The following is a 17,812-nucleotide window of genomic DNA, read 5'->3' as shown; positions in this document are numbered from 1 at the left end:
TAATACCTAATTGAATGAACCAATTTGTAAATCAATATTAATCGGTTATGATATATGAGTTATAATGATCTCATATACTATACATTTAAAATAACTGTCGGCATTCTTTAATCCCATAAGGTAGTTTCTCAATCTTTTTCTGAATACATATTCTGAGGTTATAGATTTAATTTCATTTGGAAGTTTATTACAGCTACTCATTGCAACGTACTCAAAAGATTTATGAAAAATTTCTTTGTTTGCCTTAGGTACTTCCAGCATGTTTCGACCGCAGCGCAATCCACAGTCTACATTATATACCAAGAAACTTTCAGTGTTTCTTTTTACATATAACAGACAACCATAGAGATATAGTTTCTGAAATTGTAGAATATTATGAACGATATACAGATCATTGGTTGAATGTGAGAAGTCGGTAGTAGTTATGGCTCTAATTATTGTTTTGTATTCTTATTAATGGAAGCAGATTGTTATAATAGTCTCCTCCCCAACAGGTAATGCCATATTGCAGTGAAGAATTTACCCAGGAATAGTATAAACATCTTAAGAATGCTGCATTTACAAATTTTTTAACATAATATATTCTGTTAATTATGAACCTAAACTTATTTGTTAGGAAAGTGGTGTGGGAGTTCCACTTCAAATTGCTATCAATATGGAGACCCAAATACCTGACAGTTTTTGTTGTTTTTTTGATTAAGCTACATTTACAATTTAGAGTATCACTATATTTCCTTTCATGCCATTTTATAGTTATACTGTGATCTAATTTATCTATTAATGTAAAGTACATATCTCTCGTTTTGTCGGTATTAATGTTAAATCTGTTGTTGCTAAACCATATACTTAGTTTTAACATTTTGCTATTAATCCAATTTTTTAGATCTTCAAGGGTTGTTTTGGTGTATACTAAAGCCGTATCATCAGCAAAGGATATCATTTTGCCAAAAAAGTTTGTATTTACATAGATCATTAACATATATTATAAATAGGATGGGTCCTAGTACCGACCCTTGTGGGACTACGTATTTTATTATGTTTGTTGTGCTTTTAAATATATCATAGCTGGTATGTTGTTTTCTATTATTCAGACAGGATCTGAACCAGTCATCAGTAATTCCCCTAATGCCGTATTTGGGCATTTTCAATAGCAATAGGTCATGATGAACACAGTCAAACGCTTTAGATATATCAAGAAAAACAGCTGCCGTGTGCATTCCTTCATTTATTCCACTATAGACCTTTTTATGAAATTCCAGCAGCGCTTTTTCAGTATTGCATCCGGATCTGAACCCATATTGATTAGTTGCATAAAAGGATATTGTATTTAAATAGCTATTTAAGCTTTTTTTTTTTAAATCAGAATTTCAATAGCCTTTGAGATTGTCGATAGTATAGATATTAGTCTGTAATTTTTGATATCAATTATATTTCCTCCTTTAAATAATACAAATTGAAGCGGTCTTCAGGTGTTCTATAAATTTACCATTTTCAGAAGATTTATTAATGATATTTGTAAAGAATTGTAATTTATACCTAATGATAATGTTTAGCTTTTTTAATATTTATGTTGTCACATCCTATTTTTTTTTCCCTTTTTTTAATCCGATTACTACACTCTTCACTACATCTTCGTTTACTGCATGTAGATACATAGAATTCTTAATCCACGGAAGGTGACTGACATACTTTGCCCTTTCTGCAGGGTTGAAAACACAACTGCCATAGTTGGTAAAGTGGTTGTTCATTTTGTTAAGTATATCAGTGATGTCATTGCCCTCTGGGAATTCTTACGTTTTCTGTTTTGTGTTACCTATTATCATATTGACCAATCTCCATTCTTTACTTTTATCATTACAACAAGAAAGAAATTTCGATAGCAGATAATGTTCGGCCTGTTTTATTTTTTCCTTTAGATGTTAAACAAAATTTTTTTAGTCATATTCAAAATTTAAATTGTATGGATTTTTTTATGCTTATAATAGAGCTTCTCTTTTGTCTTTATCATATTTTTTAGTTCATCTGTTATCCAGTGTGTGTGAACATCCTTTTTTGTAGTAACTGTTTTATGATACGTGTGTAGAGGCTTAAGTGCTGTGAGGACATCATGTTGGAGGCTTAATGGATTTTTTACAACACTCAAAAAGAATTAAAATAGACTTTAATACTTCCTATATTTTGTCCTAGTCACTAGGACATCTACGGGGATTACAAAAAAAAATTAATGTAACATATGCACAAATAACAAACAATACTTGTTTGTTTGTTATTTGTGTAAATAATGTAACATATGCACAAATAACAAACAATACTTGTTTGTTTGTTATTTGTGCATATGTTACATTAATTTTTTTTTGTAATCCCCGTAGATGTCCTAGTGACTAGGATGAAATATAGGAAGTATTAAAGTCTATTTTAATTCTTTTTGAGTGTTGTAAAAAATCCATTAAGCCTCCAACATGATGTTTTATGATATTGCGATTTACTGTCTGCATATTTAATCATTTTGATAAATTCATCATATAACTGAAACTGATTTGTGTCTAATAAGTCAGTTTGTGGCATATTAGACACAAATAAGCCACAAATCTGGTTTTACTCCAATGGAGTAAAACCAAGTTTAAAATAGCTTGGCATCTTTAATATATATTATACCCAAGGTAAAAAACTTTCTACATCTATCTCTCATCCTGAGATTTTTATTTAATAAGGTCAAAGCACCTTATGGTAACTTGTTTTGGTAAAATACTTATAAGATCTGTATTACTTAACCTTGGTGTTTCTAAGCCTGGCTCCCATTGATGAGACCTCAATAAAGGTCGAAACCAGTCTGGGTAGTGGCCCCCTGCCTTTAATGCATAGCATCATACATTTCCTTGAGGAGATGTATGATGCCATGCATTAAAGGCAGGGGGTAATAAAGCCTTAAGGGTAATATTTACCCTTAAGGCTTTGCATTAAGGGTAAATATTAAGAATAGTGATCAGAGCTTATTCCACCTTTACCACGAGTTGCTTAGACTTGCACTACTTTGCGGGTCACCTAGACTTGCACTACGTGCAGGTGCAAACTTGACTTATTTGTCTGTTTGCTTACTTGGGAAATGGAGTAAAACCAGGTTTAAAATAGCTTGGCATCTTTAACAATCATAATACATATCGTAATCTGCGAGAGAATAATGATCAACCTCAAGCTGTTTGATCCATATTTCACTAAGACTAGTACATCTATATATGATTGGATCTCTGTAAAAAGTAACATTAAATTATCAAAATTTGACCTTATAGATCTAATATTAACATGATATATATTGAAATTCTTGGATGAATTTATAGGTAGTATCAAAAAATTTCTTAACAGAAGTTAAATTATATAGATTTTTACAGTTTACAGGTGTATAATAATCTAAATTATTCATGTTAAATCCTAAATCTGTTAGGTTTATATTGTTCCAATTATTCATATGTAACATTTAGATTTACTGCCTTCTTTGTTTGAGTTCATTAAGATCGTCCGGTGTTTTTATCCATATCACTTTAGTGTTGTTGTTCTTTCTCATGAATAGTTTGCCATCTCTTACCCATACATATTTAACTGCACCACTTGCTCTCATTTGTTTTGCTTCATAAAGAAGTTGCTTATTAAGTTTAGTCATTTATGTAGACGGAAATGGGTTTTAACTGTTCATCAATTTATTGAGCTGTAATCTTGAGTTTCCTTGCCTCCATCATCCATTTATTTTTAGTAATCTTGCTTTCTAACTGAATAATAACTGGCTTGATGTAGGTTTTTTTGTTAGTGGGTATTCTGTGGATGTGTATGATACCTTCTTTTTTTACTCCAAGTAGATTTACCAGTCTTTCAGTAATAGTATGCAAATTTTCATTCTGAGCTTCTGGTAGACCATTTACTTCGATATTGTTCATCCTGGAGCACTACTGAATTTCATTAACTTCCCATTTCAGATCATGCATTTGGGCTTTTAGTATTTTATTTTCGTTTGTTAGTTCAGTGTTTTTAGTGCAGAGATCATTAATTAACTTTTCATTGCATTTGGCTTTGTTTTTAAGATCCTGAATGCATGCAAAACTATATTCCAATGATGCCTTCAGATCATTTATTTCTGCTTTAAATAGAGTTTCCATTTCTCTTCTTATCACATAGTTATCATGTTTAATTTCTACTTTGATGGCATTTAGGTCTTCCAATACCTGTTCCCTGAATTTTCTTAGGAAAGTCCTAAGATCAACTTCTCTGTCATCTTTGATTACTGCCTTGGTTAAATCCAAACTGTCATTGCTTCTATTTAGTTTAGTTTGAGTATTAAGGTCATTTTTAGGAGAACTATTAATACAAATCTGACATTTCCATTTTAATTTCTTGTCCTTAGACATTTTATGAAATTTAGATTCCACTACTCCTATACGTACAGGATGATAATATTCACGACATTCTAAAGAACATTGAAGTGCTTCATTTTCATCTATCTTACCTTTACAGCTTTCACAATTAGCATTGAACATATCTCGACTGTTAACCTTGAAGGATTAATAGGTAACGTCAAGGTGAGAATGGCGATTGACGTGACACATGGCTTGAATTTTTTAAAGAACTAGTTTACAGGAATCACTGAATCTATTTCGATAATTAATACACTCTATATTACTGAGACAGTTCATTAGAGCACATTTTAAAGGTGATCATATCAATACAATTACTTACATATAAAACAGGAGCAAATTTATCAACAAATGTTCACTCTGCGCCCCTAGCGCTTTATAACACGTTATTAATTAATTTTTTTTATATATATACTGTTATGATTAACCTTTTCCTCAGTTAGAACATAACGTTACTGGAAATATAACATTACATGGCTCATTCCATTTCAAATAAATCCGTTGTTTGCATTCTACCTTGCATCAACTGTTTTTTTTTTTTTTGCCACTGAAGATGGTCTAATTTACAGACTGAAATATATGGCCTTAAATAAATTATTACCTTTACCTTGTGCTTATGTAAATAATACATAAAACTATGCCACAAGTTTCTCTGAAAGAAAGAACTGTATACCAAAGTAATACGTTAGTTATTGTTTATCCAACCTTCAAGACAATGCAATTGTTTTGAAAGTTGGATAAACAGGAGGTCGATTATCTGACCTAGAAGGGTTATATAATCAATCTCCTATTTTTTTATAGGGAGCAAGAGATCAATTTCAGTCGCATTTCCAACAGTTAAGTCCAGTTTAATGATGACCTAATTATGTAAGGTATCTGTATCTAAAATAAGGGCTAAGGTTATTACTATTTGGTGTCTTGAGTCCTGGAGTTGGGGATAACTTAAGAACTAAGGACATAATTATTTGTAACCTAGAAAGAAAAGTTGTCCTACTTTGGCCAAACAGGCAGGACAGTGAATATCAGGATTTCAGAACACAAAGACTACATCCAGCCACTCTGGGCTTGCAGGCCATGCCATAGATACCCGACATAGAATTCTTGGAAGAAAACTAAAATAATGCACCCCAGCAAGTTCAAGTACAAAAGATTATTCATGGAATCATCAGCAGCTCTAAAAAACACTCCAAACCTCAACAAATTTGGGTGCATGAGACTGTCCCAAATTTGGGAGACTTACATCATGAGAACTTCAGCCCAACGGCCAAGATTGGTGGCTAGCAGGATAACCCAATTAGCCCGCTAGGCACCATTGGGACTTAGAAACAATATTAGTTTCTTGCCATGTTCCTCGTTTGCTTTTGTTAGTGCCTGCATGCACATACCATATTTGACGTTGCTGAAATATTGAAGGTATTCATTAAAGTTTCCTTTAATTAATATCTGTTTCATGCATTGTAAATTCGTTAAGTCAATTACTAGTTATGTACGACCAACGTATAAGCCTTGCTACAAGAAAAAGAAAAGTTGTGTAGGTCAAATGTGGGCTATCCATATTCTTAAAATTTTTAGGCCATCATTACTGTAGAGATTAGGGTAGTGTGGATGATCAGAATTTTACAGCTTTTAAATTTGCATTCATATGATGCAAAGCATAAGCTGCTTTTCCAATCAATTGGAGAGTATCCAGTGATGATCAGAAAGGCCTGACTTCTATAATTATTAAATTTTGTAATGTTGAGTTGATTGTGTTACAGATCTGAATCATGCATCCAGTTTCATCTATATATAGTAGCAAGTTACAAGTACACTGGAATCGGCACACCTGAGTGGGAAGGGAGAAGAGAATTTATACCCTACAAATTTGAAATTTATTCAGCTTGAACAAGAGCTGAATAAATTCTAGATTTCAAGGGTTGTTTAAAGTTAGCATTAAGGATGTATCTGTGTAGCATTCTGTTTATTTTTTCAGCTATTCCTTTAATGTATGAAATGCTGTAATCTATTTTATTTAAGTGTTATGAAGAATTTTAATTTTGAAGTATTTTACAGTGGCATACATATGTGGAAATCCTACAAGGTGTCTCTATGAAAAATGAAATCATACGTATATATCAATACTTGATGTAGAAAAAGTTAAAACCTGAGATGTAGAATGAAAGCTAAAATAGATCATATTCAAACTAGAAATACTCAAACATGGAGATGTAACAATTTTAATGCTACACTACAAGTTCAGTAACAAAGGTTCAGAGTAGAGAGGATTCAAGTTAATTGCAGCAAAACTCTTTACCCATCTGGAAAATGGAAATAAATTATCTAAATAGGAGAATTATGGAGGAATTTTCCTAATGATTATTTCACATATGATTTATGAATACATGAGAAGGAGTTACTGTGAAGAATCTTAGAAAGAAAAAGCTGGAACAGACCAATAGGTTTGTCGGAATTTTATTTTTACTTTAAGACAAAGAATCAAGAAATTATAGGAATACAACCAAGATATGTATTTATGTTTTATAGTCTGGAAAAGATATAGTGTAGAGTGAACATTATATGAGCAATATACCATCTACACTTAAGTTGCAAATCAGCAGTTAGAACTGAAAGATTAAGATAATATGGATGTAAACTCAGATGCAAGATAAGAGTGCATATAGTCCAACCACAGAAGCGAGAGCTGTTATTGGCAGACTGCCAAGAAGAGTGATTCATGTTGAAGGGGAGAAAGAAAGAAATAAGGTGATGTATGGATTAGTCACCAACACGTGAAATTACGTGCTTTATACTTAAAATTTTCCAACTGTTTAAGCAAAATAGTTACCATTTTAAAAACTACAGTGATCATAAAAGAGAAGTTAATTTTCAGACATGTAATAATAAACAACTCATCCCATAAGACGGATTGATTACCCTATTATCGGAATGGATTCTCCTTCTGTTGACATGCGCAGAAGTGTCAAAGGGGGGTTTGTATCTGTAGGCGTACTATACTATACTTATCACCTATATGCAGTGGTGAGCTATCACAAGAGCCCTGTGTTAAATTTTTCTGAAATTTGCCAGCCCCTTGTTTGTTTACTTTTATTTTTTCAAAAAAAAAAAAAAAAATTTTTTTTTTTTTTTTTTAAATATATTAAGCGACAAACTCATAGGATAACCTAACAAAAATTAGTCTATTCGGCAGTGTGTTGATTATTGTTTCAACTCCTCTATAACGAATGTGCCCATATTTGAAAATAAAATAAGCACATGCACTATCTTTACCTTTCTCCCTTCTGGTAGCCAATCGTATGGTAAAACCAGTACCCAATCAAATGTTCATAAAACTGTCATCAATGGGTTGTTCCACTGGATATTAGTTCTATGTTCATCAGTACATTGATGTATAACAATTGTTTGCGTTTAAAATTTCAAAATAATAAATTTAAAAACTGTATATTCAGTAAAGTTTATTTTTATAATTGTAAAAGTATTTTTACCCGTGAAACATGAAAAGACAGTCATATTTATTAAATTTTTTGGGGAAAGAAAAAATAATGAAAGTGATTCTGATGATTCTACTGCAGTTGAAGATAAACGCACATTATTCAATGAATATGCAACAAGCTGGAGGAGAAAAAGAAAATCATTTACCTGATTGCTGGAATGAGAAGCAAGCATCGTATTTCAAAACGCAGTATAAGTGGTTAGAAGTTAAAAATGGAAATTAAAAAATGCCCCTTGATTGGTACCATTGATTATCACTTGAAGTATAAAAACAAAAGAGAAATATAACGTATTTCAATATTATTGTGTTTAGATAATATTTATTTATTATTTACAGATTATTTGTCATAAAATCTTCTATCGCAAACGAAACAAATTTATTTTGTTTATAAAAAAATGCAGACTATTGCATATGTGCAATAATAAAAGATTTTATTCTTATTATATTTTGATAGTTAAATGTTTTTCTTATATAAGATAAATTAACACAGATGATTGTGTGCACATATTTCATGTTTAGATCATGAAATATTTGTTTAAAAATTATAGCCTTTACAGGTTGATTGTCCACTCATACTTTTCGATTGGCATTTGTACATAAGCTGTATTTATAAAAATTTTTGTGTGAAATACGGCTTTTTTTTTTTTTTGTTTGACGATGTGAGTCCTTCGTTAAAATTTCCATAGCTCATCACTGGCTATATGGATCATATTATGAAAAAAGTGGTACTAAGCAGGTGATCAAAATTAGAAATATTCAATCAGTTCATGTTATGCAAATGTTATACGCCAAACAAATTCAGTACAAGTTTTCAGGACTAACTAAATAAATGAAATAAATAAATCAGCTAACGCCTATTTTGTTCCCGTATAGGGAGTAGGCGGGGCCATTTACCCTATTTAACTTGTCATGAAAATCAGCAACAAAAAAGACAAACCATAAAAGCAGTCCAAAATAATAATAATAAAAAAAAAAAAAAAAAAAAACGGAAAATGCCCACAGCATTCTCAATGGAGAATTTATAGAAGAATTAAAATATTTCAACTATTAAAACCACAGTTTTTAGTGGAGATGGTAAATTAAATATGAAAATAGATATCGGAAGCAGCAAAGCTGGAATGACAAGAAACCAGCTGAATAAATTAATATCGAAAAAGGGAAAAATTAGCCAAAACACCAAACTAATAATATAAAAGTCAGATATTATTATTATTTGGAGAGACCTCCCGAGAATAAGGGGTCTCATCAGCGGAAGTCACATATCACCCACAGGGATTTTTTCTCTGTGTAATAGCATATTTTGCTGCCCCTTCACCCCCCCTAAAAAAACTCTTTTAATGACGTCTTAAAAGCCATGATGTTAAGCTAGGTTTCAACATGTCTGATCTAAATAGTAGCATTAGCTAATAAAATTTAATTAAATTAATTTTTATTAGCTAATTTTTATTAATTATTTTAATTAAAAGGATTAACAATTAATCCTTTAACGGTGGAATTTTGTTCTGAAAATGTGCATCTGCATGGGTAATTAAAATCAAGTGAAGAGAAGTCTCGTCAAATGCTGAGTAAATGCACCTGATGTAAATTTTAATTAAATTATAACAAACTGGAAAATATTAAAAGTTATTTATTTGAAAAATCAATAATTTTATTGCTCCAAAATTCATTAATATCACAAATACTATCAATGCAACCTAAAAAATATTGCTTTTATAATATTACTATTATACTTATTTACTTACTATTACTATTATACCTACTTACTTACATGTAAGTTATTACTATTAACTTACATGTAAGTAATGCTCATCACATCATGTAGAATGAAGAACTGCTAATTCACAGACATGTAACTATGATAAATATAATTTTTTTAAATTTTAGAATACGTGTCATGTATTAACATAAGTTAAGTTACATTTTCACTGTTAAAATGTAAACCTACTGTTTAAAATGAAACTTTTCTTGCTTTCATATTCGCAAAATCACAAATAAGGCCAGTGTAGTCTAATTTCTGACCAATGCCATGTTCAATTGAAATCATAACAAGTCCTTCCAATTGAGTTTCGACCATTGTAGAACATAAATAAGTTTTAATAAGCTTTAGTTTTGAAAGATTATCTTGCTGCTTGCAACTATTACCAGTAATGACAGTAATATTCTTAAGGGTACTGCAACATTAGGAGCAAAGTTTCAACTATATAATGTAGCACTTCAATTGGAAACATATTTTCTGGTACTAAGTAGGAAACTATTCTCAATTCATCAAATAGCTCAATGGCATCAATGTCTCTATTTTCTGATGCATTAGAATACTTTCTAGATTTTTACATTAGTTTAAAAGTGCATTTATTGCCTCAGATTTCAATTTAGGGATTTCAGTTTTTAGATATTTATGCAAAGCCTTGCATTGTTTCTGAATATCATGTTTATTCCGATTTAATTCTAGAATATTCTATCAGAATATTCTATTCCGATAAATCTTGCAGATTTCATTTGTGATATTCTGCTGATAGTTTTTTTCTTTTATCAGATATATTGGAATGTTAAAATTAGTTTAAAAGTCAAATCCTAATAACTGTATCAAAAAAAAGTATTATTAACAATCACTGCACAACTGTATTGATGTATTTTGATTCTATTTCTTTCATTGGTTTACTCTTAACCAATTATCTCATTATGATTGTCTGGTCTCATTGGTTAAATGAGATTTATCCTCAGGTCAACATCAGTTCACAGCCAAAAATGGAATTGGAAATAAATGCAAGATAGGTGTTCTGCTATTGTCACGTCATCTGATATTAACAGCAACAGTGCAATATTAAATGCAACATAACAGAAAAATACTACATTATTTTAAATGATTATGATTTTTAAGAAATATACAGTACAATGAAGTTTTATTATGTAAAAATTTTAACTAACAACATCCTGAAGTCTGGTTTCAAAGAGATGGAATAAATGACTTTTATGATTTATTTTTCATATAGTTTAGGCCAATTTTGATGCCTCCAAAAACTCGCCCTGTGCAAATGCACGTGTTGCACTATTGGTAGAACCGGCCCTGATCACTCAACACCACGTCACACCTCTTGAATTCATTCATTTACACTCACAACCTGCAAAGGCAAGCCATTCCAGTCATGCACCACTCTGGGAGAAAAATCTAGCTCTCATCCCTTTCATGACTGCATTCATTCTTGACTTCCATGGATGTCCCCTTGTCCTGTTCCCATCCTCAATAAAATCAAAAATTCTCTGTCTACTGGTGTCCTGTATGGTCATACAGGATCCTTTCAGAAGGGATGCAAGACTATCATATCACTCTTCTTTTTCCTATTTGCTAGCATCTGCCATCCACAAATTCAATCTCTCCTCATAATCAACATTCACAATCCAGATATCATCTTTAACACTCTCCTTTACACCTTCTCCACTGTATCAGCATCCTCTCAGAAACCAGGATGCCAGATCTGTGCACCAACAATCCAGATGCTGTTGTACCAAAGCCTTGTAAAGAGGCAAAATGACAGCCTTATTCCTACATGTCAATGTTCACAGCATTGCAATTATTCTATGAGTTATTCACAGTCTTTGAGATATGACTCCTAAATTTCAACTTCCTGTCTATTACAACTCCAACAGCCCCAGCCTGGTCAATTTCTTCTAGCATAATCCCACCAATGTAATACACCACTGGATACCTCATTACACCAAAGTGCATAACTTTAGATTTAATAACATTGAACTGACAGCCATTTTCACATGACCACAATTCCAACTTATTGAAGTCGATCTGCAAGTACTACATGTCAGTTGCATTCCTGATTGCCTTTCCTATCTTTGCATCATCAGCAAACAGCTGTTGTCTCCTGTAAAATCCTTCCAATGTCATTAATATAAATATTGAATAACAATGGACCAAGGATCAATCCCTTTGGTACACATCATTGGTGATCTTAAATCTTGCAGACCAGCATTCCCCAGCCTTTTTTTCCACCTTTTTGATATCTGTTAGTCGGCCATCCAGTTATCCAAACTAGTAGTTTATAATCCAATCCTACATCCTCTATTTTATTCAACAACCTTCCATGCTGAATCCTATCAAAAACTTGAGCAAAGTCTAAACGTATCATGGTGCATTCATTCCCCTGTCTGATTCATCTGTAACATTATTATAAAACATAATAAAAATTATTGAAATGTGTTCTTCCTTAGTAAACTCATGCTGTTCACTGCAAAGCAGATTCTCCATCAGTTCATTTCTGTAAATGATAAATCAACAGCTACATATCAGCTTTTGAACCCTTGTGCAATGGGATTATCATACATTCTTTCCACCCCTGTGGGACCTTCCCTGTCCTGAAACTCAAAGTATTCAGCAAGGTCAAAGGCAGTTTAGCTGAATACTCTTATCACCCATGCCAATATCCCATAAGCTCTTAGTGCCAAATTCTTATTCAGTTTATGCAATGGCTCTAGTACAGCCTCCTAATACAACTGAGTTTCTTCCTCCAGTATAGAGGTGGCATTGAGCTCTATGTTGCATACACTAGTGAACAATCTCTTTTGCATCTGCCACTGACATACCATCTACATTCAGGAGAGTTATTCTTTCACATTCATTCTTTCTTTAATAAAATGGCAGAATTCTTTTGGATTGTCTTTAGCATGAAGAGTTAGTTTCTTTCATACTCACACTTAGCTTTCTGTACAATAGTTATGACTCTTGAAAACTTGAAATACTTATACATACATTTCACTCCCACCCCATTTATTCTTTGAACTTTAGGGACACATCCCAAGTCTGAATCATTGATGCATTTTTTAAATACTTTCCATGCACTGCTGATATCCTGCACAATCAGCAACCATGGGATCGAGCCTAGTAATCTCTTCAATTGGTCATTATTTCCTAAAGTTCAGCAAGTATGATAGCCTTTTCTAGATGGAATATCCATGTATTCAGTCACTTCCCATGTGTCAGTACAGCACGACAAGTAAATGCTATTATTAGCTGTACTGTTTTATAAAGAATCTGAAAGGAACACAACATCATTAGCATTCAAAGATGTGTGAGCAGAGCTACTCTAAGTTGGCACTGAGTAAAATGACAGAAAAAAGGTTGGCAATGACAGATGGTTGATGTTGGTATGGCAACAAGAAAAAGATCCAAAGGAATAAAGACCACAGCCTAGGTGGACTGGCTCAATTAATATTGTCCCAGAATGCTAAAATGGAAGATCTGATAGTACTGAAGACATGTAAAAAAAAAAAAAAAAAAACTTGATAGGAACCAGGTAATAATATAGAACTATTACCAGAGTATCCTCTATGCCACTTAAGGATATATATATATATATATATATATATATATATATATATATATATATATATATATATATATATATATATATATATATATATAAAGTTAATTAACAGCTTGCATCTCAGTCAACGTTGGTGCCACATATTTTTCAACTATCCCAAAATTACATGACTTTTATTCAACACGTGATGTGTTTTTCATAACAAAATATCCAATAGCTTTCAATAACTAACAGAATATTTACTCACAAAACTTGAAAAATTTTAAATCAGTGTTTTTATAAAAAGTAACATTTTGTTCAGTTACCATTCCTTTGCTGAGAAGAAATAAGATCCTTGTATACTGAGCTCCAGAAAGATGTGCATAATCTGCTCCCTTTCCAAGCAAACTGCAGGCTGAAATATAGTCCCTCTCACTGGCACTGAAGTGCTGAAGATAAAATAAAAAAAAATATTGTATCTATTATATGATATTAAAATTATATAATAGATACTTAAAATAACTGAAGACAGTTTTGTTACATTCACCTATGAATGTTAAAAAAAACACACAAAAGAAACCTATCATGGTATTACAGAGTTAATAGCTATATAGAAAAAATTTAGAGGTATATAAATAAATCAGAAATGAATTATATTCTTGTTTTAATCCTTTAACCAAGAATAAACAAACAAAATTTGCAAGAAAAGTATCTTCATAACTGAAATACTAGTCTGAATAAGTAGTGACTTTTTTTTTTTCAAAATGCATAGCAATATATATATATATATATATATACTGCTTGAGAAGAAGTCAATGAACACCCCTATGGGCAAGGTGCATTGTACTACATAATGAGTGATGTGTTTGTAGCCTGTATAAATTAGAGAAATAAGATGATTCCAAGTCAGTGCAACTGTGTCTGGATGAAATGGCTGTGAGAAGGGAACTGGTGGAGTTCGAAAGAGACATTTTGATAGGATGCCATGTTGCAGGCCTATCTGTTCGGCAAATGTTGATAAACTGTGCTATCCCAGGTCAACAATCACTGATAACATACTGAGATGGAAGCACATGGAATCAGCTATAAGTGCTCACGGCAATGGACAACCCACCACACACACACACACATTGAACATGACTGTAGGGGAGCTACAAAGGATAATATGTAAAAACCGCCATTCATCAGCCGACATGTTGAATGTAGTGCTGGGCATCGACTGAAACATGAATCTGCACAAAAACATTCAGAATCAAGGCTCACAATATGGGTTTCTATGGTAGGACCGGAATATGCAAGTCCCACAATTACCCAAACCAACATGTAGCCATCTTCAGTGGTATAAAGAGCATGTACAGTGGGACATCGAAGCTTGAAAAGCTGTGTTATGGAACAACGAATCACACTACATCCTCTACCAAACAGATGCATGGGTATAGGTGTGGCAGATGCCCAGTGATATCAAAGTGTAAGCAAAAGTTTGCGCCTGAAGTATCTTCAGGACTGAGGCAACTCGAGGTAAAGGTGGACTAAGCTCTCATCACTTGTCTTAGTGTCCAACTTTGTTTGCTTACACTTGGATAAAGGATTAAACTACATTTATACATTTATTTATTATTATTTATAGCCTAACCAAGTGGAAAAAAACTTCCAACATCTTTCTCTAATCCAGAGTAATTTAATAATAAGGTGAGACACCTTTTAGCAACTCATATAGATAAATATGACTTCTCCACTGCATATCTAGACCCAGAGGTGGTGATACCTTAGTATCACCACCTCTGGGTCTAGCTCCCACTGATGAGACCCCAATAAAGGTCGAAACCGGTCTGGGTAGAGGCCCTTACCTTAATGCATAGCATTATACATGTCCGTAAGAAGATGTGCTTTGCATTGGGAGATACTAAGACAAGTGATGAGAGCTTAGTCCATCTTTACCACGAGTTGCCTCAGTCCTGAAGACACTTCAGGCACAAATTTTGTTTGCTTACACTTGGATAAAGGATTAAACTAAATTTATTGCAGTTTTAAGTTATGGATATGAGAGGTGGGTTAGAAATAAATCACTCGATCAGAGGCTAGAAACCACAGATATGAAATGTCTGAGAAAAATTAGGGAGAGAACAGATAGCATCAATGGCATAATCACATTAGGAAGGAACTTGATATTGTTTGTATTCAAGAATGTGTAAGCAGAGCTAATCTAAGGTGGTATTAGTCATTTAAATAGAATGGATGAGGAAAGGTTAGCAAAATAGGTGTTTATGCTAAGATGGTAGGAAAGAGACCTATAGGAAAACCAAGGTATAAATGGACTGATTCAGTCAGAAACACCTTAGAAACAATATTAGAATGCTGACAATAAATAGAATGATTTGGAGGAAAATTGTGGATAAGAGGTTGATAATAATGTAAACTTAATCATGTAGAGCTGATATAGTAGCCTGAACAACCCTTGAAGGTACATATCAGGAAACTGATGATGAAATATAAAAATGTCACACAGATATGCGCTTAATGCAAGCAATGCTAACCAAGAAAAGGTAGAATCCTGGACTATTGTATTTAGATATTATTTAGATATTTCAAGAAATAAGGATAATTTATCTTTAGTCTCAACCACAGTAGGGCATACTATATGGTTAACCATTTGGAAAGTGTGCGTTTTTTTTAATCCAACTAAATAATCTTTAATGTCAAATTTTTTCTTTCTTGAATTAAGTATCCTTTATGGATAAGGAAGAGAGTTCAAACTTTTTTCCCCCACTCTTTCTCTTTGCATTAAGCAAGGCCTCATAATAATTATCTTCCCATAAAAATTAGCAATTTTCATTTGACCATATGCAAATGAGTAGAGAGGCATATGTGTTGGCAGTTCTTGTCAATTTATCTAATTCAAAACACAGATTAAATAAGAAAATAATTAATATTTATTTAACTTATCTGTTAATGTTTCATTGGCATTATATCCATCATCTTGAGAATATCCTTTAAAACATTACCTGTAACAATATTTAAGTAAAGCAGACCAATAATCATGGGCAAATAAAATTTTTATGTGTCTAGTAGATTTAAGTTATATTTCTATCCCTGTCCATACCTGTAATAGGATTCAAACCCACAGTCTATTCTTTAAGGAGTGGAGATGTTATCAAACCAGCCAACCAAGCAAGTGAATGTTATTATTAAACTTGCTAAAATCAATGCATGAAACTCACCCTACATAAGTGCCCTTGACACAAACTCTCTTCAGGAAATTTTAAACTCCTAAATAAACCCAGTACAAAGTCTTCAGGATTGTACAAAATAACAATTGTGGCATGATGAAAATCACCAGTAAAAAGACAGACCGTGAAAATAGGACAAGAAACACTGAGAACATCAACTGCATCCTGAATAGGAAACCTTTCAGAACAAGCAAAGCATTTCTTCTATTTAGGCACAATTTTCAATAAGATGGCAAATTAAATATAGAAATAAAAAACAGAATTAGCAAGTATGGTAGCAAGTCAAATGAATAAATTAATATTAATTTATTCAGTTTATTTACAAACTTATATGGAATAAGAGAAATTAGTCAAACATGCAATCAATTACATACAAGTCAGTGTTCAATCCAGTTATAACTTATGGATTATGCTGGGTTAGAAATAAAACAACTGATCAATGACTGAAGATCATGGATATGAGTTCCAAGAAAAATTAGGAGAGTGAAGAAATAGTAGCAATGGCAGAATCATATTAAAAATAAAGATAATTAGGAAAGAACTTAACATTATTAGCATTCAGGAATGTGTAAGCAGAGCTAATCTAAAGTTGTATGGTCACTTAAACAGAATGACAGAAGAAAGGTTAGCAAAACAGGTGTTTAATGTCAAGATGGCAGGACAGAGAGATCAAGATATGTGGATTGATGCGGTTAGAAGTGCCTTAGAAGACTGAAATATAAAATCTGATAATATTGGAGTCCTAACAGATAACAGCTGATTTCAGGAAAATTGTCGACAGTAAGTTAGCAATAATGTAAACTCTTTATTTAATAGTTGTATCTTGTATACCCTTTGAGAATATACATCAGGAATTATATGGCAATTTCTTCAGGAAACATATATAAGATAAAATAGCATTAAGTCATTTCCAATGTTTAAGAGCTTTTTTCATACCCATCTCAATCACTGAAAACTTTGTTGGTTGCTCTTTATACTGAAAAATTTGATAAAAGCACTTTTTCCTTAAAAGTTCTGACCATCTTTTAATCCAAAACTATCCAATATGCTTTAGTCCTTTTTCTGAACAGAGAGAGAAACAACTGTTGCTTTAATAAATAAACTAATATTCTTTGCATATAATTTCATTATACAGTCAATGGACAAATTAGAGAGACCTACCTAATAACATGTCGTCCTCCTCTAGTGCAAATAACAGGCTGTACTCACTGAGGCATTGATTCCACCAGATGCTGGAGGTAATTCCAGTCATGCCTGTTGCAGCATTGTCCACAACCGTGCCTTAAATATCGGTCCTGAATATATGGATTTGATGTTTTGCTCTACGGTATCCCAGAGAGATTCGATTGGATTTAAATCCAGAGACTTTGGGGGGGGAAGTAGCTG

At 32.4% G+C, this 17,812-nt stretch overlaps 1 protein-coding gene across 1 annotated transcript in view; it reads right to left on the bottom strand.

The window, feature by feature from the left end:
* The window catches only part of Mau2 (Mau2 sister chromatid cohesion factor), a 299,360-nt gene that overhangs the window by 228,692 nt on the left and 52,856 nt on the right, over positions 1 to 17,812 (bottom strand). Inside the window, exon 5 of the mRNA XM_090401244.1 lies at positions 13,526 to 13,648. Coding sequence (XP_090257370.1) covers positions 13,526 to 13,648 — 123 coding nt within the window. The remainder of the gene's footprint in view (positions 1 to 13,525; positions 13,649 to 17,812) is intronic.

Source organism: Typopeltis vanoorti, chromosome 12 (assembly GCF_054136105.1).
Source record: "Typopeltis vanoorti isolate ZY-2024b chromosome 12, IOZ_Tvanoo_1.0, whole genome shotgun sequence".
NCBI classification, from domain to species: domain Eukaryota; kingdom Metazoa; phylum Arthropoda; class Arachnida; order Uropygi; family Thelyphonidae; genus Typopeltis; species Typopeltis vanoorti.
This window is presented reverse-complemented; position numbering and strand designations above follow the sequence as displayed.